Raw genomic sequence first — 19,305 nt, 5'->3', positions numbered from 1 at the left:
AGAAACAGCTCCCCAAATCCAATCATGTCGCTTCTACTTCAAGCTCTTCAGTGGCTTCCTGCCACATCCAGAATTAAAGCCAAACTCTTTAGCAAGGCTTTTAAGGCCCTGGAAGTCCTGCCTGCTGCATTTCTGACTGCGTCTCCTGCCCCTCTTCCCTCTTCCACACCAAGTTCAGTCCTGTGCCAGGGCCTTTCCACCTGCTGTTCCCTTTGTCTGGAAGGCTGTTCCTTGGTTCTGTCTTATCCTTTAGGTTTCAACTCAGGTGTCACTGCTCAGAAAGGCCCTCCATGAGCACGCAAGCTAACGTTGGTCCCTCCATTCATCTCAGTCTTACCTCCTTCTTGTGTCCCTACCTACCCTCTGTCAATCTGGGCTTCTCTGGTTCTTTTTGTTTAATCCTTTACCCCCTAGAATATAGGCTGTGTGTAGGAAGGAACACCAAGCACAGAGCTGTTTCTTGCATGAATGAAGGAGCTGGGGGACAGGTTCAGAATGGGGTGATCGATAACCAGATGTGAGTTCCGAGTATCTTTCACTGACACCAAGGAAGGGGTGGCTGTCCTGGGGACCAGAAACAAGGGCTTCTTGCAGAGACTTCTGTGCATTCTTCTCACAAGCTGGTTTTCAACTTCTGTTTTATATTGCCCAGTGCCAGGGCCTTCAGGATTTGGTAGGCTTTTACCCCACTCCCTCCCCTCACACTTCCTGAGGAGCCCCCAGGCAGAGATTTCAGTAGACACTTGCCCCTGAGGACTGTTCCATCTCCACAGAGGTTTCTCTGTCCGACTCAACACACCTAAGATACCACTCTGGTTTCAGAGGGCCTGTCTGGTTGCTGGTGGGTCCATAGTTTGCTGTGGTTTGGAGGGACAGACAGTTGGCTCCACAGGGTTTGGAAGGAGGAAGTGGGGCCCAGAGCCTTCTTGAAACCTCCCAGGAAGAGCTGGCTCTCAGAGGCCCTTGGCCCTCAGCCTTGGAGACTGGGCTGCCACAGCCCAGGTTCTGGAGTCCCCAAACTCAGGAGCAAATTTGAATAACATGTGACACATTTTATGAGCCCCATGGGTAGCTACACAAGGTGAAGGAAGGTAGAGCCCACATGGTCAGGGCTTCCTGCAGAGAGCCGGAAGCTCCAGTTGGGGATGGACAAAGTAGAGAGGTCAAGACAATGTCCCCACCTGCTGTGCCTTGGGGGCAGCCAAGGCCTAGCAGGAAACTTGAACTTGGGGTTGAGCCCTGACTCAGAATGTGATCTCTTAGGTCCCTCTGCCAAGCCTCTTGGGTCTAGGAGAACCAGAGTGGGAGGGGTGAAAGCCAGAGTTCCCAGGGGGTTAGGGAGAGCCCTAAGGGGATGGGCGGCAGCTCCCTTTTAATAATAGCAGAAAAACAAAGCATCGCCCTTGGGGAGCTCCTCCCTGCAGCCCTGCCCCCCCTAGTATTTTAGAGGCACGGCCTCACTGCATGTTTCCAATACCCAGTAAAGCAGATGCCCTGACCCCAGTTCCAGAATAAGAAACTGAGGCCTCGGAGGTTTAGTGACCTGCCAGAGGTGGCCCAGCTAAAAAGTGCCCCCTCTGGGGCTGGTCCCATCCCAGACAGTATCCCACTCCCATGCAAGGACCCCCACAGCAAGGAGGCAGTAGACGCAGATAGGCAGAAAATAGGGGAGCCTGAGGTTTCTTCAACAAGACCTCCTGGGATCTGGCATCCCAATTAGCATGGCTTTCCTGGCCAGGCTGCTCAAGGAACTGGGTGCAGCACATGAAAGCTAATAGGTTATTTTAATAAGGGGCTGCCCACTTGCTAGCTAAGAGTGATCCTGGTGTACTGGAGGGACCTGGAGTGGGTACATAATGCAGCACGCTCGGGGATGGAGCTCAGGGATGCTGCAGGATCAAAGGGCCTGGCTGCTGGCCCCCTTGATGGTCTCCAGAGACAGACATGTGTATTCATATGCACACATGTATACTCAGATCTATGCATACACATGTGCACAGCATGTACATACATAAACACAGAGGTGCACGTGCACACAGGTACACACACTCACACACGCAGGCTCCATCTGGGCTGCAGGCACTGGGCCTGAGGTGTAGGTGTCTGGAGAAAACTCATGCTTCATGCCTGTCTGTTTGTCCCCTCCTCCTACGTACAGAGATTTTTTTTGGGGGGATGGGGGTTGAGGGTACAGTCCTCGCTCCCAGGTAGGGTGACTAACTTGTCCTAGTTTGTTTAGGGCATTCCAGTTTTAATCCTGAAAGTCCTGAGTCTTAGGGAAACCCCTGAGTCCCAGGCAAACCTGTGCTGGTCATCTTGCCCCCCCCTAACTATCCCTCGCTCCTGCCTCAGGCAGGTCTGGTGAACACCCTCCCTTTCAGAACTCTCCTCACTGTCTGTCACCTCTGCGATGGCCAAGGGGCTCTTGGGAGGATGCCAAGGCTGAGTTGCTCTTACCTTGGAGGCCTCAGTACTAATAAGGACCATTATGTTCATTGAACACCTACTGTGAAGCGGGCCCAAAGGTTTTCTTCTTGAGCACCTACTGTGTGCCAGGCACTGTTCTAGGCCCTGGAGGTACAGCAGGAAACACACCAGAAAAATCACTGTCCTCCTAGGAGGAGACAGAAAATAAACAAGATACATAAGTAAATGATATCATTTATTAGAAGAAGATGAATGTAATGGGGAAAAACAACCAGAAGGGACCTATTTAAAATCAGCTGCTGAGGAAGGCCTCACTGAGAAGGGGACGCAGGGAGAGACCAGAATGGTAAGGGGAGGAGCCCTGCAGATATATCCTGGGAGGTGCCCCAGGTAGAAGGAACAGCATGTGCACAGGGCTAGAGGCTGGAGTGCCTAGCTTGTGAGAGAAAGGTGAGGCTGGGGGAGGGAGTGAGGGGGAGAGAAGGAGAGGAAGCGGGCCCAGGGCAGGCAGCCTCTGGGCCACGATAAGGCCTTAGGGGTAAGGTAAGGACTGAGTGTGATGGAAGCCACATGGAGCGGCTGAGCAGAGAAGCCACATGCTCTGGCTCACCCTTTTCCCGCTGTGCCAGCAGAGATGTTGGGGTAAGGGTGCGAGCACAGGGACCACTCAGAGGCTATTGTGATAGTCCGGGGGAACTACGATGGTGTCCCAGATCAGGATGATGGTTGGGAGAAGCAGATGGATTCTAGATAGGTCCTGAGGTTGAGCTGACAGGATTTCTGACGGATTGGGTGTGACGTGAGAAAGGAGTCAATATGACTGAGGTTCTTGGCCTGAGCAGCTAGAATGAAGGAGCTGAGCTGCCTTCCTCTGAGATGGAGGAGGCTCGTGGGGCAGGGGATAACAGCAGCTCAGCTTTGGACAGATTGTGTTTTACAGGTGGAGATATGAAGGAAGCAGATAGATACAGGTGTCTGCAGACAGAGGGCCAGGCTGCAATTTTAAAGGATCATACCCATTTTATAGGTGATGAAAATGAGGCTCACACCAGCAAGGGAACAGGCTTACTAATCTGAGGAGCTGGGACTCAGATTTCTGGCTTCAAAGCCTGTGCTCATGCCACTGCCTTGTGCCATGGGACAGGGAGATATCGGCTGCTCTGCCCAATTCCCCCATGTCCAGCAGTGGGGGCCAAGGCAGGTAGCCCAGCTCTGCCCTGGCAGGTTTCCTTGTCTCTGGGGCTGGGTCAGGCTGAGGAAGGGAGAAAGCTCACTAGGAAGTGGCTTGCGCTTGGGTGCAACACAGAGGAACGGTGCCAAGTGGCCTGAGGCGCCAGTAGCTCTATGAGCACAGCCTGGCCTGAGGCCATTATCTGACCAGCAGAGCCATTCAGTTAGCATTGATTGGCTTAGAGAGGAGCATCTGGCAAGTCTGGGGCAGAGGGGAGCTCTGCCCTGCTCAGGGGGAGGGCAGGCTGCAGAGCCAGAATTGACCACATGGCTGACCAGTCTCCAAGCCTCAGGGAGCCCCACAGACCTTCCCAGGGGCCCATGGGGATGCCAGTCCATCAGGCTGTCCCTGTGCAGATGTAGGGAGGGGGACCCCCTTTAGGGACTACCTGATGTCAAGACTCAGGTCCAGATGAGGCCCGAGACCTTGGGGCCAGGGAGGGTTGACCAGCCTCAGATGAGGCTGCTCCACTGCCTGGCTCCCCAGCTGTGCGGCCTTGGCCAACCACTTCCCTCTGTGTGCCTTGTGTCCTACTCCATCAAATGGTATGGCACCCATGGCGGGTGGGGATGGTGTAAGGATTCCATGTAAAGAAACTGGCACAGACTGAGGGCTTGGTTCTCCTTGCTCAGCTCCCTTCCTGCTGCCAGGGGTGAGGAAGGTGTAGGGCCCCTTCCACATTGGCGCTCTACCCTGGGACTGGGCAGGGGCCCTGTCAGTGCTGGTCCCAGTGAGGAGCTTTCTGGTCTTGCCAGCCCTGGGTTCTCCCTGCCCAACTGAGCTGGTATTGTATAGCCTCTTTGAGATCTCTGGCTACTTAGAGGCTGAGAGAGGGGCTGGGTTAAGATGAGGGCCTGCCATCTGCTCTCCCACCTTAGTACCTTTGCACATCCTGTGCTCACTACCTTGAATGCTCTTCCCACCCATCCTGCCAGGTTCAGCCCCCATGGGACTATTCAGAAACACATCTAATAAGTGGGCTGCTGAGTGGACTGGTTAGGTGCCTGCCCATGCTCAGGTCACTTACCCCTGCCCCCACAGGTCCCTGCCCAGCAGATGAGGAGTTTTGGGGTTTGCAGGAAGGAGGACATGAAAACAATACTGGCTCTCCATTTCTGCACATCCTCTGTGCTGGCAGGGGAGCAGAGGGCTTCATGGAGGAGGTGGCATGGGGCAGCAGAAGCCTTACCCCCTTCCCCCCCCACCCCCAGATGCCTACTTTGGGCCCAGCACCTGCCCAGACTGTGTAGTATTATGAGACATCCACCCCATCCTGCCAATCTGCTAGTCCATAAGGACCCTCCCAGTTCATCCTGGGCCCCTCCCTACCCTGGGATCCCGGACACTCCAGGACTCTGGCAGCAAATGTTGGGTGGAGGAAGAATGAATGAGGCTGCAGAGACACAGGGGAACTCAGATGTGTGTGAGGCCGAGAAGTTCGAGAGTAGCCAAGCAGAGCAGTTAGTCTGGTGCATGCCCCTGGAGGAAGAGGAGGAGGAGAGGGAGGAGGAGGAGAGGGAGGAGGAGGAGGAGGAGGAAGGAGAGCCTGAGGAAGACCAGAGAGTGACAGAGACCCAGCCTTGCTTTCTTCAGCCCCCTCAGTCAGAGCAACCCCTGCCCCACCGAGGAGGGGGCCAAGGAGACTGATGGGAGGTGGTGCAAGGCTCCTACATGGAGACTTGGATCCCTGCTAACTTGCAATCTTAAAATGCATAGCAAAGGCACCAACCTCCTTGTTAGTGCATTAATAAGCAATCAGTGGGTCGGGGTTCCCATGGGCCTCATGGAGGAAGCACATGAGAAGGCTTGGCAATGCAGTGCCAGCCTTCCTGGGAAGGAACCGGGCAGGGCGACAGTCCAGGGCCAGAGCACCCACTAGCTCAGGCAGGGGGTGCCAGAGGCAGGTGGGGTTGGCTGGGAGGGTGGATCCAAGGCTTTGGAGATGGGACCAGCTTCCAGGGTGAAGAAGCAGACTCAGCTGAGACCCACCCCCAGTGCCCAGTGGGAGGGGGCAGCTTCCCTGGCATGGGTCCCCTGTCATCTAGGCAGTACTGAAGGATGGAAAGCAGCTCAAGCATTGGCTGGGCTCCTGCCCTGGGTCCTGCCTTCACCCCAGGCCCTACTTTCTGATCCCTCCCACCTGCCAAAATGTGTTAACTTGCCAGCTGCTAAGCTCACAGCTAGATTTTTGGGCAGTCGGCTTTTTCACCCAAACTGAGATCTTCACCTGGTTTCCCCAGTGCCCCAACATCCCCTGGGAGCACCTGTTTAAGGGAGAGATGTGGCTCTCCTTGGGCCCCCCCAGCTTCTCTAGGGATCATTTCAGAGAAACTCATCCTGGAGCCCTAAGGAGACAGAGCCACAATTACAGGCAGAAGTGCTGTCTGTCCCCATCCTAGGTCAGGGGGCAGGAGAACCTCTCTCCCTCCCACCCATAGGGTAGTTCTGAGGATCAGAGGAGTGAGAACAGAAGCACTTTGTCAACTCCATAAACTGTACAAATGTCAAGTGGTATTAGTGCTGAGCCTGCCCCAGCTCATCCCGCCCCGCTTCGCATGAGCTGTGAACAGCTCTCTGCTGCCAGACTTAAGGGAAGGAAATACTTTTGTCTTTGTAGGACCCTAGAGGTAGGGTAGTTGGTATGGCACTGTGTATCCCACAGGTACAGTTTATGGCCATGGCCCTGTCCCGTCAGTACAGTGAGAATTACAAACTCCCTTGAGCAAGGAGGAGACCCTGGGCTCCCTCAGAGTGGCAGGAGGACCCCTCCCTGGGGCAGGGTTCCTGGAAGACAGCAGCATGGGCAGGGGTGAGGAGCAGAGCTGAATGGGGAAAGGGAGTGTCAGGCTCTAGAAGGTGCAGCCAGTGTGGGTTGGGCCCTCTTCCCAGGCCTGAGTGTTGGAGGCTCAAGGCAGTGGGCAGCCTCCCCAAGAGTCAGCTGGGATTTGGGGTCCAGGCTCCTATCCTGTTACATTCCTGCCATCCCTGTAGGGCTGGGGTCCCCTGGCCAGACTGAGGTGGGCAGAGGGGAGCTGGAGGACAGACCCAAGCCTCCACATGGGAAGAAGGAGTGGCATGGCGACCATCTCCTACTCATGTTACAGAGGGGGAACAGGCTGAGGAGGCACCAGCCTTGGGCCTGGCCTGCAGGCTGCAGGCCATCCAGCGGTCACGATGACCAAAGGTACTACAGGGGCTGAATAGAACATGACCTGGCCCAGAAAGAGTCTCCACAGCTGCACTGCCACCACCACCACCACCACCACCACCACCAAGGTCACAGTTGCTCCAAAATCGCAACTGAACCCAATTATGCAAAAACCAAATTATGTATGATGCTTTTTATGTGTTGGAAACATTAGGTCGAATCCGGGTGATTACAGGAGGATGAAAAGCAGCTGCCACTCTCTGGGAGCCCATAACTCCCAGTAGCTGGGAGCTGTCATTTATTTGCGATGTCATTTCTACCAGAATGGAGGGGGTAGCAGTGGTGGGGAGGCCCACCTAATCCTGGGCAGGCAGCTGGGGCAGCAGCAGGTCTGGGGGCCTGGCTGGGCCGCGGAAGTGAGGCTGGGAGTAGGGCTGGCGGGAGAGGCTGAAAGGGTTTGTTCTCTCGTCCTGCACACTCTGGGCACAGCTGGAAGGACTGGCCGAGCTGTCCCAGGCCCCCGGCTCTCCTGAGAGGCCCAGCCAGCCATGCTGGAAGGGAATGGCAGAAGGCCAACTCGGGCAGTGACGAGCCTGGAGCCTGTCCCCCCAACACTGGCGCGCCTGCTGGGCCACCAGAGGCAGCCGCGACCCTGGAAAAAGGCAGGTAATGACTATCGTCCATAATGAGGCTGCTCCGATAATGAGCACGGGGCTATTATCCGACCACAGGCTGGACACATCCGAAAATAAATTATTTTAAGGATCCATTAACGAATGCCTAATTAATGCCCAATTAGAGGGAAACGACAGAGGAAACGCTCCGGACAGTCACGAGGCAAGGCCTGCTTTGCCGCCGCAGCCTGGGAGCCAGAGCGTGGTAGGGAGAGGGGAGGGGCCAGAGGTGGACCTGAATGGTGGGCAGACAACACCTCGCAGCTTCATGGACCCCAGAGCTCATCAGCCCTGGTGCCTCCCCCAGCCCTTCTAACACCTGTGCCCTCTCAGTACATCCTCATAGCTCAGCGAGGGACAACTATTACTATTTAGAAATGAGGAAACAGGCATGAGGGGTGTCACACGTTAGAGGACATGAGAGGCACTGTAAATGAGACATCTTTTGAGATGAACTTTGGTGTCACGCATGCATGCTTCACTTGTTTTGGGGAATAATTTCAATAAAGAGACTCCTCAGGACTCCATATGAGATACTTATTTGGTTAGGAGTCTGCACTGCTGTCTGTTCACACGGATAACTGTGAGTAAGTGGCAGAGCTGAGACAGGAACCAGAGCTGGCTGACCCCCGACCCCAGCAGAGCTGACAGAGCCTGAGGGGGTGGGGGTAGGGCAGTTCTCTGGAGGCTGGGCGTATGTAGGGGAATCAGAGCCTTCGCTCCAACCTTACCTCACATCTCAGACTGGGGATAGAACCCCCAGTAGAGGTGGGACAAGGCGTGGGGAGGCAGATGGGGTCCTGGCTTAGGTCTAACCCCTGCCTTCCTCTCATCAGAAACCAGTCCCTCAGAGGACCACTGTCCCAGACAACTGAACGCAGCAGACAGGACAGAGCCCCAACGGGGCAAGAAGGGTCACATGTCCGGCCCCGCCCCCTCCTACCTCCAGCTTCCCGGCAAGCAAGCTCTGACCTGGCTGTGCTCTCTCCCCACAGGGTGCTGTGTGGAATTGCTGCTGCTGCTCATGGCCGGGGAGCTGCCCCTGGGAAGCGGCTGCCCGCGGGACTGCGTGTGTTATCCGGCACCCATGACAGTCAGCTGCCAGGCTCACAACTTTGCCGCCATCCCCGAGGGCATCCCGGAGGACAGCGAGCGTATCTTCCTGCAAAACAACCGCATAACTCTCCTCCAGCAGGGCCACTTCAGCCCCGCTATGGTCACCCTGTGGATCTACTCCAACAACATCACCTTTATCGACCCCAACACTTTCGAGGGCTTCGTGCACTTGGAGGAGCTGGACCTTGGTGACAACCGGCAGCTGCGGACGCTAGCACCTGAGACCTTCCAAGGCCTGGTGAAGCTCCACGCCCTCTACCTCTACAAGTGCGGGCTCAGTGCCCTGCCTGAGGGTATCTTCAGCGGCCTGCACAACCTGCAGTACCTCTACCTGCAGGACAACCACATCGAATACCTGCAGGACGACATCTTTGTGGACCTGGTCAACCTCAGCCACCTGTTTCTCCATGGCAACAAGTTGTGGAGCCTGGGCCAGGACACCTTCCGGGGGCTGGTGAACCTGGACCGGCTGCTGCTACATGAGAACCAGCTGCAGTGGGTCCACCACAGGGCTTTCCACGACCTCCGCCGGCTCACCACCCTCTTCCTCTTCAACAACAGCCTCTCCGAGCTGCAGGGCGACTGCCTGGCACCCCTGGGGGCCCTGGAATTCCTCCGCCTCAACGGGAATGCCTGGGATTGTGGCTGCAGGGCACGCTCCCTGTGGGAATGGCTTCGGAGGTTCCGTGGCTCCAGCTCTGCTGTCCCCTGCGTGTCGCCCCGGCCACGGCAGGGGCAGGACCTGAAGCTGCTGAGTGCCGAGGACTTCCGGAACTGCACGGGGCCAGCATCCCCGCACCAGATCAAGTCACACACGCTCACCACCACCGACAGGGCCGCCCGCAAGGAACACCACCCACCCCGTGGCTCCGCCAGGGACAAGGGCCACCCACATGGCCATCTGCCTGGCTCCCGGACAGGCTACAGGAAGCCAGGCAAGAACTGCACCAGCCACCGGAATCGCAATCAGGTCTCGAAGGTGGGCGCTGGGAAACAGGCCCATGAGCTTCAGGACTACGCCCCCGACTACCAGCACAAGTTCAGCTTTGACATCATGCCCACCGCTCGCCCGAAGAGGAAGGGCAAGTGTGCCCGCAGGACCCCCATTCGTGCCCCTAGTGGGGTGCAGCAGGCCTCCTCGGGCAGTTCTCTGGGAGCCTCAATCCTGGCCTGGATACTGGGGCTGGCGGTCACTCTCCGCTGAGGGCCCAGGGCACCAGCACCCAGCACTGCCACATGTCCACCAAGGAACAGAATTTCTTTTCTTTTTTTATAAGTGGAGGATCTGCTGGGGTTCAGGCAGAGGCTGATAAAGGTTTCGGCTGCTGTCTGGGCCATGCCCCGTAAATTATAAACCCAAAGTGTACAGACCCAAGCTGGAGGGGATTAGCACACCTCACCCAGCTGTCCCAGCCAGCCCCTTCCGAGCAGCCACGGACAGGATCCACCCAGCCAGGCGGTTAACGTGCTCAAAGCGAATCCTTCATTAGCAACAATTGAACAGTGCCCCATGGGAGCTTGGCTCTGTGAAATCCTAGTCATTTGGAGAGGTCTGAAGACCCCCTGCCATTCTCGGAGGAAGCAGGACTCAGAGGAACAGATGAGGCTCACCCAAGAGTCTGGGATGACCAGCCATCTTGGAGCACACGTGCAGGTGGCATGTTGGCTTTTGCCTGACGCCACTTCGTCAACTTGCCCTGAATCTCACAGTGTGCCACCTTCAGCCCCTCCCTCGGAGGTGATGCCTCTCATTCCTGATGTCTCAGGAAACCCTGGCAGACCCAGCCCAGACCTTGGGCTCCATGAACCAACTACCAAAGGAAAGATCATCAGAGGCTGAAATTCAGAACTTCATCATGTATAATGAGGTTCTCACAGGAGGTGCAGTTTTATAACTATGTCCACTTATATATACACACTTTACATACATAGAGAGAGAGAGAGACACACAGGCACAGGTCCCCCACCCCTCTCCCTTACCAAACTGTATGTCTTATGTTTATAAACTATATGGAAAACTATATCTGCTGAACTAAGGATTGTATTGGTGATTTCTAGCAAGAAAAGAGTTATAGGATTTTTATCCCTGCAACAACGGTCCCCATGTAACTTGGGCTTGCCAGGTGCCTGAGGTATATGGTCAGTGAGGAAGGTCATGGAAAAAGGGGGGCAGCAAGAATCACTTCAGGGGACCAATATACTTAGATATTTAGAGCATCACCTTGTTTTTATATGCAACACAAACCCATCTGCTGCCCCAAAGTACCATCGCCCCCACTATAGTAGCTGTTTGTATCAGGGTGAGAAGCAAGAAGCAGCTTGTCGGACATCAGGGAGCCAGATCCTGGGGACTGGATGGACAGAGAAGTAGAAGGAAGGAGCTTTGGGTTTCTTAGGCCATTGGGTGAGGCAGCCTTCACAGTGTTAGTTCAACAGTGTCGTCAGCCTAGCATGTTGCCAGCGATAGTCTGGACAGGCCAGGGAGACTCTGGGCACGAGCTCATGCCTCCAGTACGGCTCAGTTGCTGAATTTTTCCTTGAAGCTCTTTGATGGGTGTCCTAGCACGGGCCCTCTGTAGGGTGGCAGGAGGGAAAGCATCAGGTAGCTTTAGCAGAAGGGTAACAGTGAGGGCATTTCAAGAACCATCTCAGGCACTTCTGCATTACAGAGGCCCCATCCTTCCTGACCCTTCTGAGGATGCCCAGGGATGGGCAGGTGTCGGGGGGCCAGACTCAGGGGTCGGGAGCGGGGATGTGCAGGGAATGGAGCAGGCAAGCCCAGACAGGAGACAGGGGCTCTGGTCAAGTTTGGCCATGCTGCTGGCTGGGGCCCGGGTGGGCACAATCTCCTTTGCGCTTTGCACAAACCTGAATTTCCCACCAGAGAGGATGTGTGTGAGGAGCAAGAAACACTGAATCTAATTAAGAGAGGGAAATAATAATAAAAAAATTTTTCTCTTGGACAAGAACCCTGTTTCTCATTTCCTAACCCTGCATTCCTGAAGGGGTGGCAGATCCCAGGCTTTTGTGGGGTGGGCGAGCCTGGCCAGGCACAGCTCTGAGAACACAGCATGTTTGTTGGCAGGATGAGCCTTATGGGGCAGAGGCATGCTGACTCACTGGGGTGCATGTGCACATGCGTACAGACACCACACACACACACACACACACACACACACACTTGTTGTTCCATGGTTCTTCCCTCGCCTGCACAGAACATGACTCACTTCCCACACTCTGGCTGCGCTGGGTCCGCACCATCCCTGTGGCTCTCCCCAGAGCAGGCTAGCTGGATCCTTCCCTGTCTGTTCCCAGGGCCTCACCAATAGCTGCTGAGCTTTTGATTTTTAGGGGGCTTCGGGGTGGCTGCAAAGGACCTGTTAGTTCCTTGGGCCCAGAGGAGTTTCCAGGAGTCCAGGGACCGATTCAGACAGCAATAAATGGGATCTGGAGACTGTTCCTACCTCTCCAGCCTCATAAAAAGGAAAGAGTTCCCAGCTGAAGGGAGGAGGGCTATGTTTTCCAGTATGGACAGCTCCTCCTCTGTACAAGGCTTGAAATGGGCACTAAAGGGAATCTGGTGAGGGTAGAACAAATCATCTTTGGCCTGCAGTCGCTCCCCGATGGTCCACCTGCTCTTACCCAGGCCAGTGCCAGGGCTGGCTGTCCCTTAGAGCCCAAGGATGTTGTTGGGTTGTTGATTTCATTTCCAACTTTAGACAGCAAAGCCCTCAGTGGGAAAATTAAGAGTCCAAGCACTTTATTAAATTTTTTTAAAAACACTTAGTAAGTCCTGTAATATGGAAGTGAAATGTCAGAACGAGAAATGCTAATGTTTTATAAATGATCCTCTTCTGTCAAGTGCAGAGGAGTCTCTGGTTGCTGACAGTTATTAGAGGCAAGGCAGAGGGGCCCAGGACGCCAAGTTTATTTTTAGCAGCTTTCTTTAAGAGGTAGAGGGGTGAAAAAGCAGTTCTCCTGTGGATGACATCACTTGTCACTCAGCAGCTCACATACTACCATTACGATGACACCATTGCCCAAAACGTCAGAGCAAGTTGACAAGTCAGGGGGTAAGGGGAGGCACCTTTATTCACCTCCTGGGTGGTTCAGGGCAGGGAGGTGTGGGTTTCTGCCCCCGAAATCCTGCTGTCCTTGTAGGGGCTGAGGCCATTCCTTTGCTCCTGACGGGGCCAGTCCTTTTGCCATCTTCAGTCAGCACTTTCCCCAGGGAGGGAGGCATCACCTCTTCTGCCTCTCTCCCCTCTGGCCACACAGCCCTCCACTCTAGGAGGCCTACAAGGGGTGCTTGGTGGCCACTGGTGGTCTGAGTCCATACAAGTTCTTGCCATGATTCCAGAACTTGGCTGGTTCCCTACCCTTCATTCGACAATTGCTGATCAAGGGCCTATGTGTGCCAGCCATTGGTCCAGGCTCTGGGGACATATAAATGAGAAGACATGGCTCTCCTTAAGGAGCTCAGAACCTAAATGGGGAAACAAGGATGGGATTGGTGAAACTAGAGTGGAATTGGTGTCTCTGTTAGGACTCACCCCACCCCCCACAGTGAGACACTCACCTGGGGGGAGGGCAGTCAGGGAGGGCTTCCATCGGGAGATGCTAGTCCATGGCTCTCAGAGAATGAGGTGGCCAGAGAAGAGTGTTGGGAGCATCCCAGGCAGAGGGCTGGAGGCATACAATAGCATCGCCTTTGGGGTATCGGCAAAGAGCTGTGAGTTGAGGGCTGGGAATGCCATTTGTGGAGGTGTAGGGAGAGAGTCTGGCAAGGGGAGGGCTCAGGGATCCTTCTGAGGGACTTGGATTCTACTTCAAAAGAGGAGATATGCCCCCCACAATTGGGGTCCTCTGCCCTACCCCGCACCCTGAGAACCCCTCCAAGCACGTGGTCCCTACCAGTTGCCAATGTTCCTCAACAGTGGGTTTCATCATCGCAACTTGCCGCTTCTGCTCAGCCAGACCCTTTCCTCGTGCCAGCAAGCTGGCACACTCTCTGGGCCAGAGTCCCATTCCCAGACACCTGCTGCTTCCAAGCTCAGAATATATCCCATAGCCGTTTTGTTTCCTGCGCTCCCTCCTTTTCCATCCGCACAGGGCTCAGCCCTCAGCCCATCTCCTTGCTTCCAAGCACAACTGCCCAGACACCCCCTCAGCGACCTCTACATGTGCCAGCTCTGGCTATCAGTGATCCCCAGAACCCCTCAAACTGCATCTCGCCCTTTTTCTCTCCTGCTAGGGCTGTTTATTACCAGGGAGCCAAGAATCCCATTTAGTAAATGTTTACTCATCACCTAACTAATCACCCAGCACTCTGCCACCATGATGAATTGGGTTCCAGAAGGCCTGTTGGCAGGCGGGAGCGGGGCAGGAAGGTTTCTTGGAGGACAAGCTACAGGCCCCAGTGTCAGAGAGAACGATTTGCTGGGAGGGCTCCCTGGAGTTGGCTGGGAGCCTTGGTGCCTCAGAAGCTCCCAGCAAATCCTTCCTGGCATTGTCACCATCCCCCCAGGCTCTCCCCACCTCTGGGACCCAGCTTCTCGTGCCCTTATTTGACACTGACCTAGAGAATGTGCCTTTCTCTGTGCACATTCTTTGATTGACCAGGAGCGAGTGTCGCTCTGACAGGGTTCCAGCCAACGTCCACTGTTGAGCCTCCTGACCTGGCCGTGGTTGCCTTTTGGTTTATCTCCTCCCAGCCCGGCTCTCTGGCCTCACCTTCGTTTAAGTAGAAGTTTAGTCCATCAGCCATGACTCCATCCCCTGTCACCGATTCACCACTCTCAGCTCATAAAGGGCCAGTTTTCTTTTACTTTCTGTCTACTTGGAAGATATTTCGAGGACCTTTGATTATGCATTAAAATACTCTTTATAATTCTATGCTCAATATCTCTTTCTGCTCCTCGAATTGTCTCTTTTAACTCACTGCACTTTCAGGATAAATCTCTCAGTCTCTCACTTTGCAGGTTGTTAATAAATATAAGCTCTAAAAAATATACATAAACATCTATTGTTGGCTAAATAACTCACAGCATAATCAAAAAGCTAGGGGAAAAAGGAAGGCTTGGCGCAATGCACGCCCACCTGCACTCTCACTCAGCCTGTCCTCGCTTGTCTCTTTGAAGAGGATTGCTAGACTCAGGGTAGTTTATGGCTCTAAAAAGTCCATTGGGTGAAGGGACCAAGGATGCCCCAGGGGGGAAAGGGAAAAGAGAGTAACTATAGTGCTGTGTTGACGAGCTTCCTCTGAGAGCGACAAGGGAGGAGTGAGGACAGAGGGGACCATTGTGCAGGGAGCAGTGGCTAATTCGAGCGACATTTCAGTGGGCTGGTCTGCAAGGCCCCTTACCTCCAAAAGAAATGGGTCAGCCTCTTCTAAGATCCGGTACCAGCCTGCACTGATGTGGCCTGCCCCCCATCTCTCTCCTTTCAGCTCTCATCTCTCATTAGAGCCGTTAGTTTCTAAGCACCGGGAGGGTGGGGAAGGCTGTGCCTTTTGTGTCACCGATTTTTGTGTGGCAGCGTGCACACTAATGGCATGCCTGAACAGCAGAATTTGACATTGCTGCTACAAAATGTGCTTGGGTCACAGTGCTTTCCAAATTGGCTGAGGCTCCAAGCCACCCCCTCCTTCACCCAGGCATCTCGGGGTGGGGGGGCGTGCCAGTGACAGCTTCTGCTGCTCCCCCTCAGTGCCTCAGAAAAGGGAGAGGAAGTGAGAAATGTATTAAACTCTTCAATCTCTGTAAGTACCATTTCCCAGGAGACAAACTCTAAGGAAGAAGGAAATGCAAGTGCTCAGGGCCTAAACAGGTGGGAGGCCTCCAAGACGACCAGCACCATATTAACCCCCTCCCCCAGCTTCAGGGACCATCAGGGGCAGGACAGTGGTGCACTCTGGATGGCAGCTGACTGGAGACTGAGATGTCCAGCTGGCTGCTCACTGCTCCAAGCAGAGATTCAAGATATAATCACCAAATAAGACTTTCTCAGTGATGAGGAGCCAGCAAGACAAACCCACAAAGGAAGAACTGTGAGGGGCAGGGTTAGTAGTGGACTGGAGGGTCAAAGGAAGGTGGAATCTGAGTGAAATACCAGAGGACACCAATATAGTGTCATTCCTAAGCATCCCTATAGGGCAGCTACACAGCCAGAGAGCGAGAGGCAGGGAACGATGCAGATAGACAAGAGGGCGCAATAGCGAGAAAGAGCCATTTTGCACACATGTGCACACACATCACTCAAGCACCACTTCCTGACATTGTCCCTTGTGGGGTCAAGTGTGGGACATCCACACAGTCCACAGATTCGATTGCCCACCGTGTGCGTGGCCCTGGCCAGGCCCTAAGATGCCACAGTGAACAAGAGTGCCCATTCGCGAGAAGCGTGCCTTCCAGTCGAGAGCAGCCCCTTTATTTGATTACAAGGGATGTGGTCAGGAGGGGGGCAGTGGGGTGGGACAAGTCCTGCCTTCCTCACATTCTGGTGACCATCCATCAGGGACACCTGTGCGTGATGAGGGGCAGATTCTGGTCTGAGCCCTTGCCTTGGCATTTCCCCCTAAGCCTTGACCCTGAAAGCGTTTGTCCAGCTCCCAGTGCAATGGAGGCTCCAAGAGGCCTCGAGCCCTTAATCCCCCGACACTATGCCTGTTGGGCATGTGCCTCTTAGCTCTGAGCTCTGGGCCAGCTGGGCCACATTGTCATTCTCCCCTACAACCCCTCTGTGCTCTGGGTCACAGGGGTCTCTGAAGTGTTTTTATTCTTTATCCCAGTGTCTGAGCCTCAGAGGCCCTGAGGTCCCTGACTCCCTGTCTTGCCTGCTACCCAGAGAGTCTCTCACTGTTTTATCTGTGGCATTTAAAGTGCCATCAGGCGTCTGGCACTTTGCAAGTCTAAGGTGAAGGTTTTTCTGAATTACCACAGCAGCCCCCTTTCCCGGAGCCACTCCCCCGCTGCACCAGGCTCACTTCCTTGCCTGCCCCTCTGCCAGCTTTCAACAGTGTCCATCAGGAAAAAGGGGCAGACTCACATTGGTGGGTCCTATTTTGCTCTCAGCTCCATGCCCACAGAGGGGAGACAAGGCAGAGACTGGGTGTTTTGGCTGGAAGTTTCTATAGGCACAGAAACTCCAATTCCAGGCCTGTTCTGATGCGTTCTTCCCCATCTCCTCCCCACCACCCCACAGACCGACGTCCTTTCCCTCTGAATTTCACAGGTGATGCCTGCAGGGGAAGTTCTCCCTGCAATCATTCCTGCTGCCTTATGAGCTCCTCTCGCCAAGCCCACCAACCTCACACTGGGTCCAGCATTGGCCTCAGCATCCCCAGTTCCCACCATTAGGAGCTGCAGGAGCTTCTCCTCTCGCCCCCTTCTTGGCCTTCTTGCTCCATATCAGCTTTATCTCTCAGAATCACTGACCCACTTCAGCCCCGGGGACAGGCTTCAGCCAGGCCACCGCCCTATCTCCTTACAGATCTTCCCTCCTCATCCATTTCCTCTGCTAAGATCAGTGATGAGTGAAAATGAAAAAGCAACTTAGAATTGGGTAGTATTTCAGGTTTTTAAGGTCCTCTCGTAGACATAACCTCTACAACCAAACTGGGAAGGGTCATCTCTGAGATCTGATTATAATTCCCTTTATACAGTTGAAGAAATGGGCCTCCTGGTTATTCAAACCCAAGCTATTAAGTCTAAGACGAGGCTTTTCCCCAGCACAGCCCTATGCTTCCTTCCCTTAAGGAGAAGGGATCCAAATGCTTTGGACACTCTCAGGCCCAGCTGCCACTAGTGGAGACCCCCATACCATGCAACCCGTGGCTAAGAGTGCAACCACCTCAGGGGACCCAGCTCTTCCTTCCCACCCCCAGGGATTTCAGGCTTAGAAGAACTAATCTGCAAAAGCCATGGAGAGGAACTTGGAGCTTTTTCTAGAGGGTGTCTCTGCTCTCTTGACCCCTTAAGCTTTCCCAAACTAGGTCACTGTAGTCACCAACCTGGTGACTGAAGTTGCTGGCAGATGCCCTGCTCTCTGCCTTCCTTCTCACCAAGAACGGGTATGCAGTAGCAGGAAACTCCCAGCTGGCCAGGGGTGTTTTCCAGTTTCTTGACAGCTGTACCTGGGTTCCTGTTTCTGAAAAGACCTCACATAAAGTGCAGTAGACTCAACAGTGAGGCGTAGAAAGAAGACCTAGCCCCATGATCCTTCCTCCTGCATGGCACCATGAGGACCATTCTTCCCACATGTAAAAGGAAGACAGTGGGCAAAGGGTGAGTCAAAGGTGACAATCAGGCCTGCAAGAACCACGTGGGGGTTCCTATGTACAGACATAACGACTTGGGTACCTTCCTAGCTGCCCCCCTCAAGTTGCTGCATTTTTTACAGTTGTTCATGCTTCAAGCATTTCCCGTCATTGATTTTTGGTCTTGCCTCAGAGCTTTTTGTGAACCTTGAGATTAAGCTGGGAATTTATATTTTCTTTTTGTTCATTTGGAAAATTTACTTAAAATGGTCGTAATAATTTTCAGTCGAATATATCTGCTTTGCTTGTTTGAAATATTTTTATGAATTTTTACATTTTATTTCCAATTTTAAATTGTCTAATAGCAAATTGGCTTTACAAAATGAACAGGCACTCACTACTTCAGGTATTAATTTATCCTAGGAGGTATTATAACTTTCTGCAATTTGTCTTAGTAAAGTTTTTTCCATTTGAAGAAATTTTTCTATTTGGAAATAATATAGGTTCAAATGAAGTTGCCCTTTCCCCCTCAAAAAAGGTACAGAGAGATTCCATATACCTTTCCCCCAGTTTTCCCCAGTGGTAACATCTTTCATAACTTCATTTTACCTTTTCAATTCTAAATTTATTTTCAGTTACTGATATTTTCTTAACCTATTTAGGTAGAGTTTTCTTATATTTAAACAACTTTGATTAAAAAAATAATAAAACTTCCAATAGGGACAAAGATATGAATGGTCACACTTTTGCTTGAATATTTCTGAAGGAAACATTAGGATTTTTAGTGTAAATTTTATCATTGGACTGAGAAATGAAAGATGAGAAATAGTAGCCCGAATCAGGTTTTGTAACCAGGGTCCATGCCAGAGTTGGGGGAATGAGGAAGGAGTGTGTCCACACATCCCGAATTTGACGCAAGGCTTTCTGGGAATGTGTAGGTTTCTTTCTTTTTTTTATTTTTTAACGCCTACAGCACCTGCTATTCCAAGGTGGTCTCCCATCTAAGTACTAACCAGGCCCGACCCTGCTTAGCTTCCAAGATCAGACGAGATTAGGCACCTTCAGGGTGGCATGGCCGTAGACTGTAGGTTTCTACAGAGAACTTTGCCTCCAATCCTCAAAAAGGTTAAGAACATTAAACGTTCAGGTAATCCTAGGCATTGTTGTACCTCCCCATAGGTGGCGCTCTGCCTTTGAGCTGACACCATTGACTGTAAGGGCAACATGGGCAAGAAAATTTACAAAGTCTGTGGTGGAAATAAGCATTCTTGACCAATTTGGCTGTGACCAAATGTCTCCTTCCTCACTCACACAAAGGAAATGGGAGTCAAAAAAAGGACCTGAAGAAGACAGCACCGGCATTTTATACCTAGGCTCTCTGCTTCCTTTTCATTCCAAAAGCTGTGGCCACTGGCGGAAGCAAAGCTTTCCGGGAACAGCAGTTTCCAAATGC

General features: G+C 53.3%; 1 protein-coding gene and 1 pseudogene across 3 annotated transcripts in view; one reads left to right on the top strand and one right to left on the bottom strand.

Moving 5' to 3' along the window:
• RTN4RL1 (reticulon 4 receptor like 1) overlaps window positions 1-11,565 on the top strand; it is a 66,282-nt gene extending 54,717 nt beyond the window's left edge. For 2 of the 3 annotated variants that reach the window (XM_039886315.1, XM_039886316.1), the window contains exon 2: window positions 8,476-11,565. In XM_039886315.1, the coding sequence (XP_039742249.1) occupies window positions 8,476-9,800 (1,325 nt within the window). In that variant the 3' untranslated portion in view covers window positions 9,801-11,565. Of the gene's footprint in view, window positions 1-7,339; window positions 7,473-8,475 lie in introns of those variants that run through there. The other variant, XM_039886314.1, reaches the window with a different exon arrangement.
• A 7,251-nt stretch (window positions 11,566-18,816) lies between these two features.
• LOC120621342 (uncharacterized) lies at window positions 18,817-18,935 on the bottom strand (annotated as a pseudogene).
• Between the last annotated feature and the right edge of the window lie 370 nt (window positions 18,936-19,305).

This window comes from Pteropus medius, unplaced genomic scaffold, assembly GCF_902729225.1.
Source record: "Pteropus medius unplaced genomic scaffold, Ma_sr-lr_union100, whole genome shotgun sequence".
NCBI lineage: Eukaryota > Metazoa > Chordata > Mammalia > Chiroptera > Pteropodidae > Pteropus > Pteropus medius.
This window is presented reverse-complemented; position numbering and strand designations above follow the sequence as displayed.